The sequence below is a fragment of the Sciurus carolinensis genome, chromosome 9 (assembly GCF_902686445.1).
Source record: "Sciurus carolinensis chromosome 9, mSciCar1.2, whole genome shotgun sequence".
Taxonomy (NCBI): domain Eukaryota; kingdom Metazoa; phylum Chordata; class Mammalia; order Rodentia; family Sciuridae; genus Sciurus; species Sciurus carolinensis.
The window spans coordinates 25,137,614-25,159,300 of record NC_062221.1 but is presented as its reverse complement, the minus strand read 5'-3'; the positions used below and the strand labels follow the sequence as shown (position 1 = coordinate 25,159,300).

Below are 21,687 nucleotides of genomic sequence, written 5' to 3'. Positions count from 1 at the left end.
AACATAGATCATGTCTCTCCTCTGCTCACAACAGCCTACCAGACCCTATTTAATATGGCCTCACCTATCTCTTCCTCTTCTTTGCTCTATTCCAGCTACACAGACCTTTCTGCTATCTCACACATACACCAAATGTTTCTTCCTCAGGGCCACAGAAATTACCATTTCCTCTGCTTAGAACATTCTTCCAAAAGTTATCCACGTAGCTCTTTCCCTGACTTTTTTCAAGGCTTTCCCTCAAATGTCATTTTTTCTCTGTAAGGCATTCTCTGGCCAATTTATTTAAAATTTTACTCAATCCCACCCCTACCACATTCTATTTTCCCCTTTCCTGCTATTTTCTCCAAAACATTTTTTTTAACCATCTAACACAAAGTTTTACTTATTTATATTTTTTACTGTCTCGTACTTTTCACTAGAAGGTGAACTCCACAGAAGAATGACTTTTGCCCATTTAGCAATGACAGAGCCCTGGGTCCTAAAACTGCTGATTACAGAGTAAACACTCAATAAGTAACTGCTGATTTGAATGAACACTGATCTTTTCCTGATCATATGGTTACCTAGTAGTGGTGGTCTTCCCCTCCATTTTTTGACTGTTCCAAATTTTCACTGTGCCATCGTTTGAACATGTTGCAAAAAGTGAGTGTTCATCAGAGACTCTAATTCGATTCACGGCAGATTTGTGCTCATGAAGATGTGCAACTAGCAGCCCTTTAGGACGCCACCCTAAGAAAAAGCAAAGGAGTATAACTTAAATTGTAGTTTACAAATAACAATCTTCCTCTCACTCCCAGCTACAATGACCAAAAACCAGCTTAAGAACATTAAAGGGTACTGATAGCTAGCCAATACACAGAGGTCTACTGGACGATGACAGTCATTCTCCAGAATCTGAGAGGGCGCAGTAATCATTTGTTACTCCTAAAAAAGCTGACTACTGATCCAGTAGCACAGGGAAATGATGGACACAGGAGGAAGTGGCCTAAGCATCAAAGTCTCAAAACCTTGGCTCCACCAGAACTTAACTGTGTGACCTTGGGCTATTTAAAACTTACTGAGTTTTAATTTCCTCAAATGTAAAATGAGAGGTATATTACTTAACCCAAAGGGTAGAAATATGAATAAACGAAATATATTAAAGAGTCCAGCACTGGGGGGCTCAGTGGCAGAGCACTTGCCTAGCACATGTGAGGTACTGGGTTCAACCCTCAGCAGTACCACATAAAAATAAATAAATAAAATAAAAGTTTCTTTCCATCTATAACAGCAAAAATTAAAAAAAAAAAAAAGGGAGGGGGGTCCAACACTGTCCCTAGAGTACAGTAAATATCCCAATGCTGGCTGATTCATTCTCTACCTGCAATCATGTATTCTATGACATATAAACATGTAAATAGTATTATAAGTTATAGCCTCAAAATGTTTATGGATTTTTCAGTATTAATTTCATGACATCTATAACTTTCTACATTTTATTATATATATTCTTTTCGTGTATGATTAATTTTTTTCTAACAAACTATAAATTCCCTGAGGCCAGAAACTCCACATCTTACCCATTCTGAATCACTTGCAGTACCTAGTATAGATCCCTGAATAACTGTCTTCAATGTTTGATCAATAAACATTTTTATATCAAGATTAACATTCCATAATATTCAACATTTGATTTTAAAATAAAACAGAAAACTATGCTGAAGATCATACTGTATTAGGTTTCAGCAATGTACTTAAGTGACAAAAATGTTATTTTAGAAATCATTTCTTTTCACCAAGAAAGAACAATGAAACCAAGACTACTGCCAAATCTGATGTAATCTATGATTAAAAACCAAAATGTTTACTCTTTGAACCTCTAGGTCACTTGTGAGGGAAGTGCTGAAAGTGATTTTTAAGGAGAATATGCTAAATCTGGAAGTGACCAAAAAACACATGGTCATGAAGTCTAGATAACTTGCCAGGCTAGGCTGAACGTTTCCCTCTAGAGAAAATCAATTTCACACAACCACTCAGGTATGGAAAGAAAAAACTATGAACCCAACACAACAGTCACTGTACATTTCTTCTTAAATCTCAAAATCTGACACATTTTCTCTGGTTACTGAATAAAATGCACAACTTAAGTCCATTTAAGTATAAAATGCCACTTATAAAGACAGATTATATCATAAAAGTAGATAGCTTATGGTCTTTTTTTCCTGTTTTTTTTTGTTGTTGTTTTTAGCTGGGCTGGTAGATAACATTGACTTATACCACAGAAACAGTTTAAACATTCCAGGATATTTATTTTGATTAGAATATTTATGACTAGAGATGATGCTCACCACTTAAAAATATTTTCTACATCTTTAAATCACTAACTTCTAACCAGTATCTTCTCTGGCCCACATGAAAAGCTCATAAAAATTCATGATTTTTAAAAGTCTATAAATAAGCATACTATGCATTTCTTCTGAGTTTCCCAATTAAATTTTTATTAAAATCTAAATTCAGAAAATAATTTTTTAAATCTACAAATCAAATATTGAAGAGTAGCTCTGCCACATTACATGGGGCATGACTGCTAACATGGCTGAGCCACATTTTTCTCTTATTTCTAAATTTCTTTTAGATCTTCTCAGAATATAGGAAGCATTTTCCCAATCTGAATGTTAATAATTGGTAAGTGGGGGCTTATAAGTTTTCTTTTTAAAACAATTTTCTAAAGGTTCTACCTTTTTCTTAATATTCATAGATGTAATGTTCAACTCTCCAGAATTTAAAAGCAGTTTACTCCAAAAAGCCTGACATTCAAAGAGAAAGCAGAGATTGAAACTAGGTAGGTAAAAACCTGCTACTATAAATGGGGAAAATGAAGCACAGATGGACTAAATTACTGACTGGCTAAAATACAACACTGCAAGTTGTACTCAGAGCTAAAAAGATCCAAACCCCACAAATAATGTCTTGAGATTTCTTACTTATTGATTTTTTCTCTGGGTTTACCAAGTGACAGCTCTGTCCTTACTCTCTTTGTCTAGTAAAGTACATGTTGTATGATAAAGTATATGTTGAATATCTTTTATCTGAAATTCTTGGGAGAAGTGTTTCAGATTTTGGAAGTTTGTGTGAGCATCTCTAATGAAAAATTCATAATCAGAAACAATTCAAAATCCTAAACCTAAGTTTAAGATTTCAGACTTTCAGATTAGGGACACTCAACCTGTATCAGCTTCCTTCATTACATTCTAAGATTAGGCACCTAGGCTGGAACTCTTACCAGGTGGCGGTGGTTTACTCTCCCATTCAGCATTTTCCATCATCTGCTTAGCAATCCTCTCAGCATTGCACTGCTCCCGCTTTTGCTGTATGAGCTGCTGAAGTTCAGTCTTACAAGTTGTGATCCGAATCTGATAGGTCGAGGGTAAAACTGTACTACTTAAAACCTGTATGACTGGTTTTTTATTTTGAACATTTGCTACTTCTGAAACCTGCAAAATAAATAGAATTATAAGTATTTATGTCCGAAGCCAAGTATATTTGATGATAAAAATGGACCAATGTTCTATATATGCATTATACCAGCTTTTTTTCTTGCTAATATACCAGTTTTAAAATCTGTTTTAATACAATTTTTTTTAAATGAAAACCTAACATTAACCATGAATGCTACTTTCTTTTTGTTTTCAAATGCTACATTTCTAAACCTCTCCATTATAATAAAATGTATTTTAGCACAAAAATAACATTAAACAAAAATTTTCGGTAATTTAAGTTAAAAGAAGATATGAAATTTCAATTTATCAGTCTGTTTCACTTAAAATATGATTGACTAGGGAAGAGTTACTTTAAATTACAAACTCATTAGACACATGTAAAAACCATCACAACATTTATCACACATAGAAAATTTGAAACTTCTTCCCCCAAGTATTCTTACTACTATGTTTCACTAGAAAAATAAAAAAGACTTAGAAGGTTAACTGTAGCTTAATTGCAATCATAGTTCATAATGTCTTCAACCTACAATTTCAAATCACTTTATTGGTCAACAGCTCTTTGTTTTTTCAATGCTGGGGACTGAACCCAGGGCCTCATGCATGCTAGGCAGGCGTTCTACCAAGAGCAACATTCCTAGCCCCTTTAGCAACAACTCTTAAATGAGACCTTTTTAATGCTTTCAATAACTAGATTGCTCCTTGGTTATAAAATTGAAGTAAACCTATCTTAGAAATAAGTTCTCCCTACAGGACAAGTTGCCACACTGATTACACAGTCTTTAAATATCCAAAGTAGCAAAACAGAATTCAAAAAAATAACCAGGACTTTTGCCTAAGTGACAGTTACCTGTGGAGAAGTTGACAAAGGAACACAAATGCCTGCAGAGGACTCAGAACGTGGAGGCTTCCCAGTCTGAATCACCTCCTGGTCACTTCCTTTAGGCAGGGTTTGTGGGATATTCGCTGGTTCCAGTGATCCAAACATGCTTTTCCATTCCTCATTTACATTTGAATCTTGTTTTACATGTTTTCGAGCTATGAAAATATATTCAGAAGTTTGTCTGAAGATGGCCTTTAAAACCAAAATGGGCTTTTACTACACACCCCCTCCTTTTATTTTGAAAGGGAGGCAAAAATGGACTTCATATCCTATTTGTTCTTTTGGATCTCCACTTTACTCAGATATGTTTCAACTCATTAAATCTCCCTTCATCTCTAGAACAGATGGGACAACTAAGACTTCAAGATTGTGAATAATTAGTCCCTATTATTTCTAGTTTTCCAAAGTTAGTTAAATTTCAAAGTAACCACTTTATCTAAAGAAACAATAAAAACAACTTTCATGTCACTGACCATAATGCTATACACGCCCTCTCTATTCCTAATATCAGTTACTTGGGAAACAAAAACAAACAAAAAAATAAAAGAAATTAAAAAATCAATTGCTATGTAGCTTTCTCCTGTCTACAAATGAATGAGAAACCCTTTATTTTTATCTTTATCCAATTACAAAAAATACATTAAGTAACACAAAGTTCTAGCATTACCAAAATATAATGTGAATTGTTCCAATTATTCCAACATCTTGATGTATAGTGCTCCGACAGGACCATCAATACTTTAGTTTAATGATATACTATCCATACTATTTTGTAAAAACAGAATACACACTGTTTGAAAATATGCCTTTTCCCCTTCTTAACTAAATACTTTGAACGTTAGCGTAACCATTTCCTCTATTAATACTTATATTACTTTCTTTTTTCTCTTTCCATGAACATTCTTACTTAAATGTTTCTTCACATCTGTCAGTGTTTCTTAGGATAAATTTTCAGAACTGAAAACAATGAGTCAAATAGGAAAGATTTTAAGTTACAGTAGATAACATCAAAATGCCTTCTAATAAGAGTATGCTCAGTTTATAATCTCAACAACAGTGAATGAAAAATGCTTATTTCTCTGTAACTTTGCTAACACCAGGTATCACTGGTCTATGCCAATTACATAGGAAGAAAAGGGCATCTCACTGTTTTAATCTACATGTACTTTATTATTTACCATTTCATATGTATGCATTTTAATTCTATCACTTGTCTGTTTAATTCTTCACCCTTTTTGTTTTGGGTTGCTTGCTTTATTTCTTATTAATTTTTATGAGTTATTTACACATTATGGATATAAATCATTAAGCTATAAATACTTCATCCTAAATTTGGCAATTAGAGGCTTATTTCAATATAATTCATTTGCTATCCTCAAAATCTGATACTGGAACAGAAGGAATTTTAAAGGCATGCACGTGGCAGTGAATATATATGCAGAAAGAATATGCACAAAATCTTAACTTCATATAATGTCAATGACATCAAGAGCTGAAAGTTCCAAATTTCAAAACTTCAAATGACTAAGGATTTTCTGATATCCACTCTTCTATATTTCATTGTTAATAACAAAACTGTCCTTTTAAATTATAACAAACTAGAAAACTTTGTTACATAAACTACTGGCCTTAAATTGGTGGTTAAAGGATTAAAAAAATAGAATTTATCTTCAATCACACAATTCCACGGAGACATTACTTTATAAAAGTAGAACTTCGGAAGAACTTTGGAAGGCCCTACTGTGCTTTGGACAGGTCACAATCTTACATTGCCTCTGTTTCCTCTCCAGCATCTCCCTATTAAGTAATAGAGTCGTGGCATTTGAAAATTCTCTATCTGGATAATGGGGCTTTTGTTCTATTATTAATTGGCTAAAAACAACTTTTATAAAATAAATAATAGCAAGAGAAACCATAATAACAAGATAATAACAAGATAAACATAAACACAATATACTAACCCCGTTTGTCATCTGGTTCTTGTTTGGTTTTAACAAGATCAACTTGTCTCCCAGTTATCCCTAAGGCTGCCAAGTCAATTACACCTTTCTGACTACTATCATGAAGATGGCTCTGGTCTACTATATTTGCTTTTGCTCTATTAGATTTCATCATGAAGTCTTTCAGTGCCAGAAGTTTGTCTTCCTCTTCCTCTGTCATTCCCTAAACCAAATAAAACCATACATTTTAGGTTATTTTCTAAAGTAGTAACAGGACTCAGAATAATTAACAAATGCAACATCAACCACCCAATTTAATATCAAAAGAATGGGAATAATGAAATGATGTAAGAAAACAAAAGGGAAAAAGTATCAATATCGAACAATATGTCACTGCTGGGATCTCCCAGAACACTCTTTCAGGGCATTTTCTACTTTGTATCATGATTTATATCTCAGTTTTTTTTTCCTAAATGGCAGCAAATATAATTCATCCTTCAGGGAACTGGAAACTACGCTAAGTAAATAAGCCAGTCCCCAAAAGTCAAACGTCAAATGTTTTCTCTGATATGTGTAGCTAATCCAAAATAAAGGGCAGGAGAATTTAAAAAAAGGAAAGAAAGATCAGAGGAATAGACAAAGGGGAATGAAAGGAAGGTGGGAAGAATGAGATAGGGAAAGTCAGTGAAGTGAATCTGACCTAACTTTCCTATGTACATACATGAATCTTACCACCTTGTACAGCCACAAGACACTCATTTAAAAAACAAAACAAAACAAAAAAAAACCTGTAAGTAAATAGCAGAAAGATCAGTCAAGTAGAAAGAAGGGAGAAGAGGAAATACTGAACTGAATTAGAACAAATTATATTCCATGCTTTTATAAATATGTCATAGTATATTCTATTGTCATTTATAAAAAATAGAATCAATAAAAAAAATTCATCCTTGATATTTTCAAAGAAATTCACACAATGTTTGATGTCCAGTAAATCTTTAAAATTAACTGTTGAATAAACATTTATCTAAACAAAAACTATGAACATAATATGAAGCAAAACAAAGTATACCACTTCAACCTTGCTCCTGTTTGTGCTGAGAATATTAAATGGAACTGTAGGTGAAGGCATTCTGATATCTACAACAATTTACATCAGGAAGTGACAGAAATTCTGGCTGAACTACAAACATAAGCATCACACACAGAAGCATCCTATGTAATGGCTATGGTCAGATTGCCTAGGTTCAAATTCTAGTTCCATTACTGTGTGACCTTTGGAAATCTTCCCTATTTCTCTGTACCTCTACTTATCTACAAAATGAAGGTAATTACTAACAACCATATTGTAAGGTTATCGTGAAATTTTAATGCATTAATCCACCAAAGACACTAAGACAGGGGAAGGCAGGAAACATTAATTAATCTAAATAGTCAATTCAATAGGCAATTTAAATACTCAGGTAAATGTGGCCACTGTGCATTTTCTTCTTTCCAACCATCCACAGAATTCTATAAAATACCTTTATTATACAAATGAATAAAATACACTCATGTTTCATATTTGAATGTCATTTCATATTTGAAATGTCCAAAATAATTAAATCCACAGAGACAGAAAGCAGATTAGTGGTTGTCAGGGGCAGGGAGAGAGGGGAGAATGGGGAATGAGGACTAATGGGTATAGGGTTTCTTTTGGGGATAATGAAAATGTTTTGGAATTTAACAGTGGTGATGGTTGCACAACTGTGTGAATATACTAAAAAATTGAGGAATTATATGCCATAAAAGCATGGTATATGAATTATGACTTAATAAAAAATGCTAGTAATGCACCATTGGGGTGGAGGGAGCAGCAGACAAGAATATCCCAAGAAAGGGCCAGATGCAAAGGCACACATCTATAATCACAGCAACTCAGGAGGCTGAGGGAGGATTTCAAGTTTAAGGTCAGTCTCTCAACTTAGCAAGAACCCATCTCAAATTAATAACTTGTGACTTGTGGGCTGAGGCAGGAGGATGGTAAGTTTGAGGTCAGACTCAGCAACTTAGCGATACCCTCTCTCAAAATTTTAAAGAAGGGTGAGGGTATACCTCAGTAGAAAAGCACCCCAGGTTCAATTCCCAGTACCAAATAAATAAGCTTATAAACAAACATTTTAAAAATTAAATCCAATAGAAAAATTGTCTCAAAAAATTAGCAGCAAACATCACATCAACAGATCTAATGTTGAGAGCTTTCCCTCTGAGATGAGAAACATGGATGTCTACTATCATCAATCCCATTTAATATTATTAAAGAGTTCCTCAGTTCCTTATTAATATTATTAAATAAGGCAAACAAAAGTATTTAGGCTGGAGAAAATGAACAAATATTCACATATGTGACTAAGAAGGTACAAACTCAAAAGAAATACACAAGCAAACTATTAGAACTAATCAGTTTTATGTATCTGCTGGACATAAGGTCTATATAAAAAATTTTCCATGCCAGCTGTAAGCCAAAAATAATGCCATTTTAAAAAATCAAACACCCAAAGTATTTATAATACAAGATGTATAAAACTCTACAAAATAAAACATACATGATTACTGAGATCAATTAAACAAGACCTAGTAGTACAAAAACATATACCAGGTTTAGGGACTGGAAAAATCAATACTACTAAGACTTTAATTCTTTCCTATAAATTTTATGAAATATCAATAAATACAAGAGACATTTTTTATAAAATGATGAGATGATTTGAAATATCATATGGAAGACGTATATGAAAATGTAAAGGACCAAGGAGAGCTGAGACAATCTTGAAAAAGAAATAAAGGTAAGGAGAGTTTGTTCTACCTGAGATTAAGCCTTAAGTTACAGAGCAATAGGAATTCAAGCCCATAAACATCCTACAAACTTCTGCTTCTTGTCATGATGGAGTAACAGGGACCAGATTTACCTTCCCACTTTAAACAACTTTAAAACTGGACAAAAATATGAAACACTTAGGAAAATAGGGTGACAATCTCCAAGATAAAGATGAGTCCTATTACTGTTCCAGAACACTGCCTGAAGCATTTCCAGGCCCTGGCCCTGGAGAAGAAACTAAGAGTACGTAAGAGCTGAGCTCAAGAGACAGGTCGGACTTTAAGAAAGCCACAAAAGCTAAAATTGTGGGAAGAGAAATGGAGAAGAGGTATCTGCACAGATCAAGAGCTTCAAAGACTACACATTCATGATGAAATTATCTGAAACAGGCAAAGAGAAACAGGAGAGCAGCAGGCCAAATGATTCCTAGAACCAGCCCAGGGCTGAGAATAATCCATCTTCCAAACAGAGGTGAAAGAACCCTTAATATACACACAGCATCATGCCCATAGGATTCTCAGTAGCTGGGCTAAATTGGCCAACTAAAGCTTGCTCTAAACCTGGCCTAACAAAGCTTAAAAGTAAGATTTAAAAGGATGAAACTAATTTCCAGTGACTGTACAACAGAACAAATTCAAAACTATATAAAGGTATTCAGCACCCAAAAATATAAAATTCACATCAACAAAGAAAGAAACTGGATAGCTGAGGGTCATGAATGGAAGAAAACTTAAATTTTATTACATATCTTCTTACACTTTTTCAATTTTACATATATTTATACTGATCAAAAATTACTACAAACAAAAATCCATTAAAAAGTTTTCTTACCTAAGGAATGAAATCATTCTGAATTCTTTATTAGTACCTGATTGAATGGATACAAATAAAACAAGAAACTCTTGTAGATGAGCTCTAACTAAATCAGCCCTGCCATGTGTCATCTCCTGATGCTAAGTCTTACTGAAAATTTGGAGTCCAGACAGTCCAACTTCCATATGGATGATGTTCCAGAGGTTTATTTTAAATCTATTATCTGGAACTCTGAACATATTTTACTATAGGAATAATGCCAGGATAGAAAAGCCTATTTTACCCATGATGAACCATACAAGAACCATAGAGCTACAACCATAGAAGTGAAAAGCTGTACCCCATTTGTGTACAATGAATCAAAATGCAGTCTGTACAAATAAAATTTTTAAAAATTTGAGAAAAAGATTGAAAAAAAAAAACAAAACTAGAGCTGTCCAAAATAATTGTTAAACCCCAAGATAAAACAAAACTCTATGAATGTTCAGAGACACTGACTGCAAAAGCTGAAAAAATTCTTTCTTCCCTGAGGAACAAGAACTCAATTCCTACCTCCAAGGCCTCCCCTGGCTCAAAACCTCTGCTAGTAATCCTAAGAAATTCAGGTAATATAAGAGCCAAAAAGAATGAAGTCAGAAAAAAAGGCCTGCAAGGGGCTAGAGGACATGTTCCACACATGAACTTTTTCCTAAGTCTATACAAAACCCAAGCTTGCTTCTCAATCTTAGCTTTATGTCCTCTGTTTATTTTATGAGTGACAACATGATATAGTGTAGGAGAATGTGCTTTGGAGTTCGACAGGTTTAGGTTCCAGTGCCAATTTTGTGAAACTTACTGTACTATGCGAACAGGCAAGTCAACTATTTTCTTTGTGTTTCAGTTTCCTCATCTATAACACAGGAATAATATTGGTTGCTCACATTTGTTTTTAGGACAGTCACAAAATATGAAAAGCACCAACTACAGAAGGTCCTCCCAAAAATGGAAGCTACTATTATTTCTTCTGAGGATCCTAGGGATTCTGGCCTACTCTCCTTTCTACTAGCAATGCCTGTCCCTTGAACAGAGTATAATCTTCTAATGTTTATGAATCTCCTAATGTTATTATCAGCAGAAACAACATAAAACAGATTTATTTGTTCCTATTCTGTCCACTCTGACAAATGAGGGGATAAATGACAAATATACCAAGCACTGACATTTCAGAGGAATGTAAGTCAGTAAATTGTTGTGCTTTGGTCATGGTACCCAGTAATACGACCTAGCACAAAGAGAACAACAGTAGTGGAAATGCCTGGGAGAATAGCAGGAAGCAGAAAGAAGAAAGGCTATGAGACTTGCTCCTCCTTTCTTTCTCCCCTTCCCTCCCTCCTCCCTCTTTGGCAATGGCAAAACCTACACATTAGCAAGGAGGGAGGTAGGGACAAGGGCCTAGGGCGGCTCCATGAAATAGCTAGTCATTTATAATAAAAAGAACATCTCAGAATATAGGGTTTTAAATTTAATATATGGGATTTAAGGGGAACAAAGAAATACAAAAAGTCACAATGTCCAAGTCTGAAGAAACATTAAAAAAAGGGATAGTTTGTGTTGCCTGCTGAAATGTTTTTGGTAAGAATTATTTAGGACAAGAGAAAAATTTGATTCAGAATCAAATTTTCCATAAATTGCTTTTTAAGATATAAAATACATCTAATGTAGACTGGGGGTGGAGCTCAGAGGTAGAATGGTTGCCCAGCATGCATATAAAAAAAGCAAAACATAATAGATCTAATGTAGGAGGGGTTAAAAGAAAACTGAAAAAAACCTCTTCAGAATTTCAAGTCCTATCAAATTAACTCTTCAAGAATATAGGAAACAGGGCTGGGGAGATAGCTCAGTTGGCAGACTGCTTGCCTTGCAAGCACTAAGGCCCTGGGTTCGATCCCCAGCACCGCAAAAAAAAAGAATATAGGAAACAGAACCACAGTCTAAGAAGAGATATTCAGAGGCAGCCCCAGCCTTTAGGAAAATCTATATCTAAAAAAACCAAAATGGTTATTGTTCGGTCTCCTATGGGAGGCTATTTTAAGGTTCAATTACCCAAACCAATGTTTGGAGGGGTTGACAATGTAGTTCAACAGTAGAGGGCTTTTCCTGGCATGTGCAAGGCCTTGGGTCAATCTCCAGCTCCCCACCTACCTGCCCCCGCCCCCAAAAAGGGCACTGGAGATTCAGCAACAAGTATAATACGTGAAAGGATTTGTATTACAAAATAAATACGATTCTCTCTGAAACTGAGATAACTGACAAGTATTCATTCTAAAAACATTCTGCAGAATTAAAGACAATCACTAACGTAGTTCCTCAGTATTTGCCTTATTCCTGTCTTGACTCTCTGGGTCCCACATATCGCTCATAAAACAGGAGGCTAAATATAGACTTAATTTCTAAAGATTTGTTACCAAAGCCAAGTAAAGTAAGAAGATTACTTCCTAGGTCTAAGAAAGATTTGTTAATTGATCCAAATTCACAGGCTTGAATATAGCAATTTATTAATAGATGCACTATGAATTCAAGTTATTTCAGTTTTCTTTATACAGTTAAGAACTTCACAAAAATTTGAACCGAAATGAAACAGAATTTTTCTATATTGTATGTATATTTTTAAATGTTTCTTCTAGTTGGATTTCCCTATATTTTGGTGAAATACAGAACTGAATCAATAATATTACTTAAAACTACTCTCCCATTTACTTAGCCAATAATCACAAAAGAAACATAATAGGTCTCCCATGACTCCTTATTTAGCTCAAAGCAATGCCTTATCACCACCTGCTTAGGTACCAAAGCAAATGCATGTTTACCAGATTTGTTTTCATTTGTTATGATGTAACCTAATCAAAAACATTTTCAATATTTAAGTGAATGCTTCAAGATTTTTATTAAATTTGCATTTAATAAAAAAAGATTTCAGAAAGGTGATACAACCTGTGAGAGCAATTTCTTCAGAAGCTGTGCTATGGCAGGATCTTCAGGTGGAGGGCAGTCAGGCAAAGACCCATTTCGTTTCTTCTGACGCATGTGAAGATGTCTGAACAAGCTACTAATATCTTTAGATCTCAAAGCATAATCAAATATAGAACGACTTACTGGCTCTTTTAAAACACTGAGCAAGACAAGTTTTCTTTCAATCTGTATTAGAAAAATAGAAAGAATCAGTAAAAAATACGACATTTAGCATACTTATTTTCAAATTCAGTAAATACAACCATGTAAGCTAATGCAAATATTTAATTTCTAAGAAAATTAAAGATATCAACGTGCAATATTTTCAGAAGAAAAAACTAATAGTGAGCTTTAAAGGGGAAGGTACTTCTTACTTTTCATTATTACCACTGGAATACACATCTGTCTATCATGGTGTAAGACTAAAAACAAAAGCCATGCTGGAAAATTTCAGAAAGTCAAAAAGAACCTTTTATAGATCCGAATATGACAGAATACTTCCTATATCTAAAAAACACCTGCAGGTCACAGGTCTAACACAATAGATGCTAAACCAGAGAAGATGATCTGTAACCACAGGTTTTCCCTTCAGTTTCCATATTTTCCCAATAGATTCAACCACTTAAAACATTATTGTCTTGGGCTGGGGTTGCAGCTCAGTGGTAGAGCACTTGCCAAGTGGGTGTGAGGCACTAGGTTCGATCCTCAGCACAGTATATAAATAAATAAAAATAAAGGTCCATCAACAACTAAAAAAATATTTTTTAAAAAGGCATTATTATCCAAAGATGTCATAAAATTCTTTTATCACTAAGAATACTTTCCTTGTCAATGCATATAATAATAAAAAGAATAAGCTCTACTAACATTAAACAAAAAGGATCTTTTTTAGATTTATTCGACTATCTTGTAAGTTGGTCAGTGGAAACTGGCATAAGAGAGTATCTTTTGTCTAATCTAAACTATAGAAAGATTTATATAGCAAATGGATAATCTTTCTCTCAATTCCTGATCCCTGCCTTCAAAATATAAAATAATAATAAAATAAACAGAATAACTAGTGAAAAGGCACCTCTATCTCTGATTTCCAAAAGAGCATAAATTTTCTGGTAGTGTTAACCACTTTCCAAATATATACAAATTGCTCTTGTATATACAAATTGTAAAAAAATTCAATAAGCTCTATGAAATAATGATGAACCCCAGAAATGGGTGAATCTGACGAAAGAAAACACTGAAGACACAGCACAGCCAAAGATTCCTATTTGACAGAGTACATCCAACGTCGCTTTCTTCAACCAAAGGAAAGACACACTAAGAAAAAGCAGCAGACCAGAGAAGCATGTAAACTTCCAAATGGAAGATGGAGTTTTAGTAAAAACAGGATGCTGCAATATGCTTTAACAGCCAGACTCATCCTTCAATATTCTATTCAAGTTAAAAATCTATTTTTATTGTTGGCTGTCCAACAAGATGAAAGACATCAGATACACTGATAAGCAAATAAATTTGCTTTGCACAAACCACAGATCCAAAGTTTATCAACAAATGCCATAAGGCTGGAAGTATGGGAAAGAAATCATTGGATTTTTTAAAAAAGAAACCAGAACCAGTTAGTGCTGGTTTAAAAACAAAAGAGAGAGACAACCCACATACTAATTTATTATAAATGATAACTTGACTGAAATTAGTTACACTTTTCACTTTAAGAACACATATTTTACAACATTATGTAAAGAAAATAAAGCATGAACTATTGCATACTATATTATGTGTGACAACATTCTTTTCAACTTTTCTCAACTACAAAGGTTGCTTGGTCCATGAACATAAACTAACTTGAAGGGAATGTGAAGATGTTTATTCCAATTTAAATCTTTATAGTTGTAGATGAACACAATACCTTTATTTTATTTTATTTTATTTTTATGTAGTGCTGAGGATCAAACCCAATTCCTCACAAGTACAAGGCAAGCACTTTACCATTGAGCTACAACCCCAGTCCTCCAATTTAAATCTTTAAAAACTAAAAAAAAAGACTAATTTTGTAAAACGTTTTTAAGAGACACAGTTTGTAAGAAAGACTGATTCCCCAAGTTGGAACATGTATACCTGTATTATTGGTTGGGTAATATATGGATCAAGATAAGGCATCAGTTTACAGTAGACATCAGCTGTACTTATTTGATGGGCTACCACTGTGATAAATCCCACGGCACCATAGCGTATCCATAGATTGGGATGACACAGGAAAGGGGCTAAAGAGGAGGAAAAAAGTTTTGGATCAAAGCACTTTCACGAACAGTTTCAAATTATCAGGACAAATTCTTGCTTTATTAACAAATTCGACAGAGATTACCACCCATACAACACAATGTTACTAATAAGATTTCTTCACATACTCAATTCATCTGTGGTATAAACTCAACCAACTGAGTGCAGTTACTATTATAACATCCCTTTAAAACAGAGATCAACAATATCATAAAAGAATAAAACGTTACATACTTTCTGAGAATTTTACATTTCCATTTTTTAGCCAGAGCTGAAGATGTGTGGTCACCTACTCACATATAACACTGGATTAAAAACTACTGACCCCAGACATAAAAAGTCTTAACAACATAAAGCAAACCATTAACTCTCCCACTTAAACCCCCACGGAAGATCAAGGACACAGTATCTATCATTTAATCAGCAGAGAAACTGGGAAGCTGTTTCTTCTAAAAGCCATAGCCTTAAAATTAAGGGAACAACTTGATCTATCTGGAATTCTTTTTAAATGCAAGAGTCTGAAAAAATCTAACACATAATTCATAATTTCATTCACAAAGTATTATGAATGGAAACTAAAAAGGTACAAAATATTATGCCTTTTATGTATTAAACATAAAATCCCTTTTATGTATCAAACCAAAGGAAAGACATACTGAGATTAAAAAAAAGCTGACCAGAGAAGCATGTAATTTCCCTTTTATGTATTAAACATAAAATCGACAATTTCAACTAATCAAAATTAGACTAACCTGATTTAGAAAATTCAAATTTCTAAGTGCAAAAACTTTTCATTGGCTCTGACAGAGTATGCAAAGATACCAACATTTACAGACTATTTATTCCATAAGAAATTCTCATTAATAAAGAAGTAGCACTATATGCTACGAATACTTCAAATAAAAAGAGGTAGCAGACAAGTCATTTAATCTCTCTCTCTCCTTAATTCTCACATTTCCATTTCTTCTAAATTCACAAAAAGTTTTTGATTATTTTATAAACCTACAATTTGTGATCCATCGAACAAAGGAGGGCTGGCAAAGAGGAAAAATGAAAATTGAAAAATACCACGAACCTTCAGAAAATAGCTAAAACCAAAATGGCATGACAGGAATTGGGCACTATGTTACTAAATTACTGATCTCAAGTCTTAACCGCACATATGCAATGTGTATGCACTCAGGGTATGCAAACGTACCTCCCGGTCCCTTGCTCTTTCAGCTCTAACATCTTGCCTGCTTTGGCCAATGCATGCTACCAAATATGAACACAGAGGGAAACCTAAAATGTGCTGCTTACCTAGGATCCCTTCTCTTGCATCTGAAAATAATGAGAACATAACCTGGGTAGCCACAGTCACTATAACCAGGGCCCCATAATGAGACAGAGGGATCACACTCACCTAAGACAATCTGGAGATGCATAGCCTGAAGTAGAACCACCCATACAACCCACAGATGCATGATACATTTATTGAAGTATTTACTGAGATTTTTGTGGTTGACCCATATACAACATTATTATATCAGTAATTAGCTGACTCATAAATCATGTCAAATACTCAAAAAACAAAAAGATTCAATCAAAAGAATTTCTTACAAACCAAAATACCCAATCTTTTCTCTATCCAACACATTCTAATTTGCGGAAGACAAGCATGAGAGGAGAATATTTATATCTAAGTGAGAATAATATTGCTTTTTAAACAAAGGAATCATGATAATCTCTATCAAAAACATCATTACCTTTCCCTCTAAAAATCACTACAACAGTGATGTCAGCAAAATGGTAGAATATGACAATTCAGCTTTCACCCTCTTGCAGAAAAATCTATTTTCACAACTATCCACATAGGAAATACCTTCACAAGATCTAAGGAATCTAGGTGAGAGATTACAGCATTTGAGTATAGCACAAAAATAAAAAAAGATGTACTTGAAGAGGGTAGGAAGGACTTTATCACATTACCCTATTCCAAGCCTGGGAAGCACAGCCTGGAGTGATACCTTCTAAGTGGGAGGTGAGTTAAGTGCGCATCCAACTTTGCTAGGGACCACAGCACCAGGCTTACCCCAGGGAGAGACAGTGCTATGGTTCAAATGCCTCCACCAAAACTCATGTTAAAATTTAATAATCACTGTCAAATATTAACAGGGTAGAAACAATCCAACTGTGGTATTTGGAGGTGGGGCCTCTGGGAGATAACAAAGGTTCAATGAGGTCATAAGGGTGTGACCCTAATCCACTGAGGCTGTGGATTTATAAAGAGGGAAGGCCTTAGTGAGGCTGCTCTGTCTCATCATGTGATGCCTTCTACCATGTCATGACCTAAAAGGAAGACCCTCCCCACCAGATGCCAAGCAGATACTGGTACCATGCTCTTAGATTTCCAGAACCACAAACTAAATAAGCCTCTTTTAAAAATAAATAAATAAATAAATTACTGTGCCTGTGGTATTCAATTACAGCAACAGAAAACAGACTAAGACAGGCTAGGAGAGTAATCTCAGTGACAAGGCACTTGCCTAACACACACAAGGCCAAGGGTTTGGTCCTTGGCAACACAAGAGAGGGAGAGAGAAAGGGAGCAGGGAGAGAAGATGGGATGGAAGGGAAAGAAAAAGAAAGGAAAATGGATTGAAACCCAGGTTCCAAGCACACCCCTGCAGTCTCAGCCTCCAAGTCAGTCCTTATAGACCCAGGACGCAAGTCCATTTCCAAGGATTCAGACTCCATATCCAACCCAAAAGACCCAAAAGGCACCAGGCTACCCACTACAGACCTAGACACAGGTTCAGGCCTAGCCCAGAGCCAGGCCCAAATCCAACAACCCAGGACCTAGACATAACTCAGAGGCAAAGGACCAAAGAAGACATTTCTCAAAAAATACATACAAATGGTCAACAGGGATATGAAAAATATGTTCAATGTCTCTAATTAGGGAAATGCAAACCAAACCCACAATGAGGTATCACCTCACATGTCAGGATGGTTACTAGCAAAAACACAAAAGACAAGTGCTGGTCAAGATGTGGAGAAAAAGGATCACTTGTACACTGTTGCTGAGAATGTAAATGAGTATAGCCACTGTGGAAAATAGTACAAGGGGTCCTCAAAAAACAAACTACCAATGACCTATCAAAACTACTTTTGGGTATATTCCCAAAGGAAATGAGCTCAGCACCTTTGTAGATATATTTGCCCTCCAATATTCACTGCAGCCTTCTTATGATAGCAAAGAGAAGAAAATAGCCCGTATCCATTAAAGGCTGAGAGGATAAAGAAAATGTGGTGTACACAGATAATGAAATACTACTCAGTCCTTAAAAAGAAAATTTTGTCTTTTGCCAAGTCTGACTTTCCATCAATTTTCCCTGCCAAATCATTCTGCAGAAATTAAGTATCTTAAGTAAAAAGGGAATTTTCTAAGACTGTATGTCCTCTCAATACACAAAACCAACTGGCAATATTACACTGCTTTCTTTCTTAAAGTAATAATACCATTAAAAATTCAAGATATTCTTAATTTTAGCATTTGTCATATTTATTTGTTTGCTATTATTCTGCATTTTAAAAGTTTGAGAAAAAGAGATCCATGTACAAAGCTCAAGGATAAATTCCTTCTGTTGGTTCATAAAATTACTAACAGTAATTTTGATACTATGAATTATTTACTAAAAATGCAAGGACAGATGTCATAAACAATCCTTCACATCCAATAGTCAACTTGACTAATGGTCAAGTTCCCCAAAACTAAGTTTTTTGGGGGGGCTTTGTTTTGTTTTGGTTCTGGGGATTGAACCCAGGACCTCACAACTACTCAGCATGTGTGCTACCATTGAGCTACAACCCAAGACCCAAAATATGCTTAATCTACAGAATAGTGAACACCTTATCCATATCATGTTAAAAAACAACAAAAAAAAACACTGAGTTTTTTCTAATGGTCCCGAAGATTTAACAACTGATGAAAACAAGCTATACTTCCCATCCTGAGCTGAAGAATCAAGTGAGTCCACCTGTCTCTCGCATACATGTATGCATAAATGTACACATACACCCACAATCAATACTTGGAATGCTAAAGTTGCAGTTTTACTCTATATTACCTAGAAATTTTATGAAATTATTCCCATGCCCTTATTTTCCCATTCTAAGTTTCCAAAACAGAAACTCACCAATATCACTGGCAAATTCATAGACATGGGGTTTTTGTAGTAGCCCTAACTGGCACATACAGGTAAGGGCATTAAGAGCTTTCACAATAACAAATTCCTCAGCATCACTGAGACCTTGTTGCAGTAGGGGCTTGAGAATTGAGGAGCTTTGCCAGCCAACATAGGCAGCAACACCTGAAAATGAAGAGCAACATTACACATTATTCAATACCTGAAAGTATACATTATCACTAAAGAAAACATTAAAATTAATCAAAAGTCAAATATATTGATCAACAACCCAGGAAAAAACACTGCACTTCCTACCCAGCATAATAAATGAACAAGACCCATACCAAAGCAAATCATCAAGATATTCTGGGACACCAAGGAAAAGCAAAGATCCTAAGAACTTACAAAAAGGAAAATATAGGTCTCCTAAAAAGGAAGAAGAATCAGACTGCCATCAGATGATCTTCAGCATCAATGGAGGCTAGAAGACAATAGAGCAAGACCTTCAAAGTTATGAAAGAAATTCTATACCCAAACTGTCAATTAAATAAGAAAACAAAAATAAGTCCTTTCAAGACATGCAAGGACCATAGAGGTGTATCTCCCATGCAACCCTTCCTAAAAAAAAAAAGTTTGAGGATGAATTTCAGTGAAAGAAAGAAGATGGAAAATGTGATCAATGGTAGATATAGGCTAGGAATTCAAGGAAGAAAAAAAGATGATAGCTAACAAAAACCTAGAAATCAGTCATCCCAAATTATAAATAAAAGCCAATAAACTTCAAGAATGCCATGAAGAAGAAAAATGGGATAGATTATAAGCAACAAATAAAACTGGTAAGAATGAAGCTAAATATTACAAATATGAAGACAGTATATTATTTTTCTCTCAAAAAGGTAGAAAAAGGAATGTAAAACCCCTGGACAAATAAAAGAAACTAAACATTAAATAAACTAAATGTGCAATATAATCAAAGAAAGAGGGAAAAAAGTAGAATCTACTGACACTGCTACACACATGCTCAAGTTAGGGAAGGTACATGGAACTGGGACTGTGGTGAAACAAATATACTATTTGGCTCTACATTCAAAAAACTTTACACATTCATAATCATGTAAATTTTGTCCTCATTCTTTAGAATCAATCTACACAAAGCACAAAATACGTTGTTATCATTACAAAACACAAGGTTAATATTATCACCTATGACAATGAAATTGCTAATTGAGAAATCAACTAACTGAAAAAAAAAAAAAAGGAGAGAAAGAAGGTGGAAGAAAGTGGCATTAATTCTCTTGTAGTACAAATCAAAAGTAGGACAATAAGAACTAATCTGAATTACTTATAGTTATAACAATAATTTAAAAACTAAAGCATTCTGGAAAATAATGATCAACTGAATTCAAAAACTGACAAGGGAAGAGAAATCAAGGCATGGTTATGAGTCAGTTCAATCTTCATCTGGCATAGAAAAAAATTCAAGAGATAGTATTGAAAGTTAATAATACTGAAAACAGTATTATGAAAATATTTAGAAATATTGATGACAAATCACCTGAATACACTAGTCCCAAAACACAAGTAGTGGTGCTTCTGGAAATTATGACTACTGCTTTCCTTATATTACATTATATACTTTGAACAAACTCTAGATAACTTACAAAAGTATATTTCTCTTGTGACAGAAAGTAATTTCAGAACTGTTTCCTTTAATAAAAGAAAAAATACTACCTAAAATTCTAGCAGTGGGTTATTTAGGAACTTAACGTACAATGTACAATGTACATTGATTTTAAACATCTAAAAATACTGTGGAAATGAAGAAACATCTGGAAATTTACCCTACCAGATACTAAAGTTGATTATGTAATAATATAAATATAAAATAGGTATGAGTATAATATATGTACAAAAATAGAGAGATCAATGGAATAGAGTATACCCCCAGAAAAGTGACTATAACAGAGGAACAAAACAGATGATAAAGAAACTCACAAACCAAAACAAAATGTTTGATAAATACCATTGGGGAAACTGGCTTGGTTTATAAGAAAATAAAATTTAGATTGTGCCTTGCACCACAGGGGGGAAAAATCAATTAAACCAGCAAATTTCCAAAATAAAGTATTAAAAAAAGAAGAAAAGCACACAACAGATTAATTCTGGAATGGGAAAAAAGCACAAATGTAAAAAAAAAAAAAATCACAAAAGAGCAAATAAGTTGATTATATAAAAATTGTTTTAAGAAAATACATAAAAACAAGTTAAAACAAACTGAGAAAAGTAT

The 21,687-nt window shown here is 34.3% G+C and overlaps 1 protein-coding gene across 6 annotated transcripts in view; it reads right to left on the bottom strand.

Annotated features, from left to right (window-relative positions):
- Positions 1 to 21,687, bottom strand: part of Pik3r4 (phosphoinositide-3-kinase regulatory subunit 4) — a 68,449-nt gene that overhangs the window by 25,076 nt on the left and 21,686 nt on the right. For all 6 annotated transcript variants that reach the window (XM_047564382.1, XM_047564380.1, XM_047564383.1 and 3 more), the window contains 7 exons: positions 19,410 to 19,583; positions 15,070 to 15,215; positions 12,940 to 13,143; positions 6,324 to 6,525; positions 4,330 to 4,517; positions 3,263 to 3,473; positions 564 to 729 (listed from right to left, as the gene is read on the bottom strand). In XM_047564382.1, the coding sequence (XP_047420338.1) occupies positions 564 to 729; positions 3,263 to 3,473; positions 4,330 to 4,517; positions 6,324 to 6,525; positions 12,940 to 13,143; positions 15,070 to 15,215; positions 19,410 to 19,583 (1,291 nt within the window). The remainder of the gene's footprint in view (positions 1 to 563; positions 730 to 3,262; positions 3,474 to 4,329; positions 4,518 to 6,323; positions 6,526 to 12,939; positions 13,144 to 15,069; positions 15,216 to 19,409; positions 19,584 to 21,687) is intronic.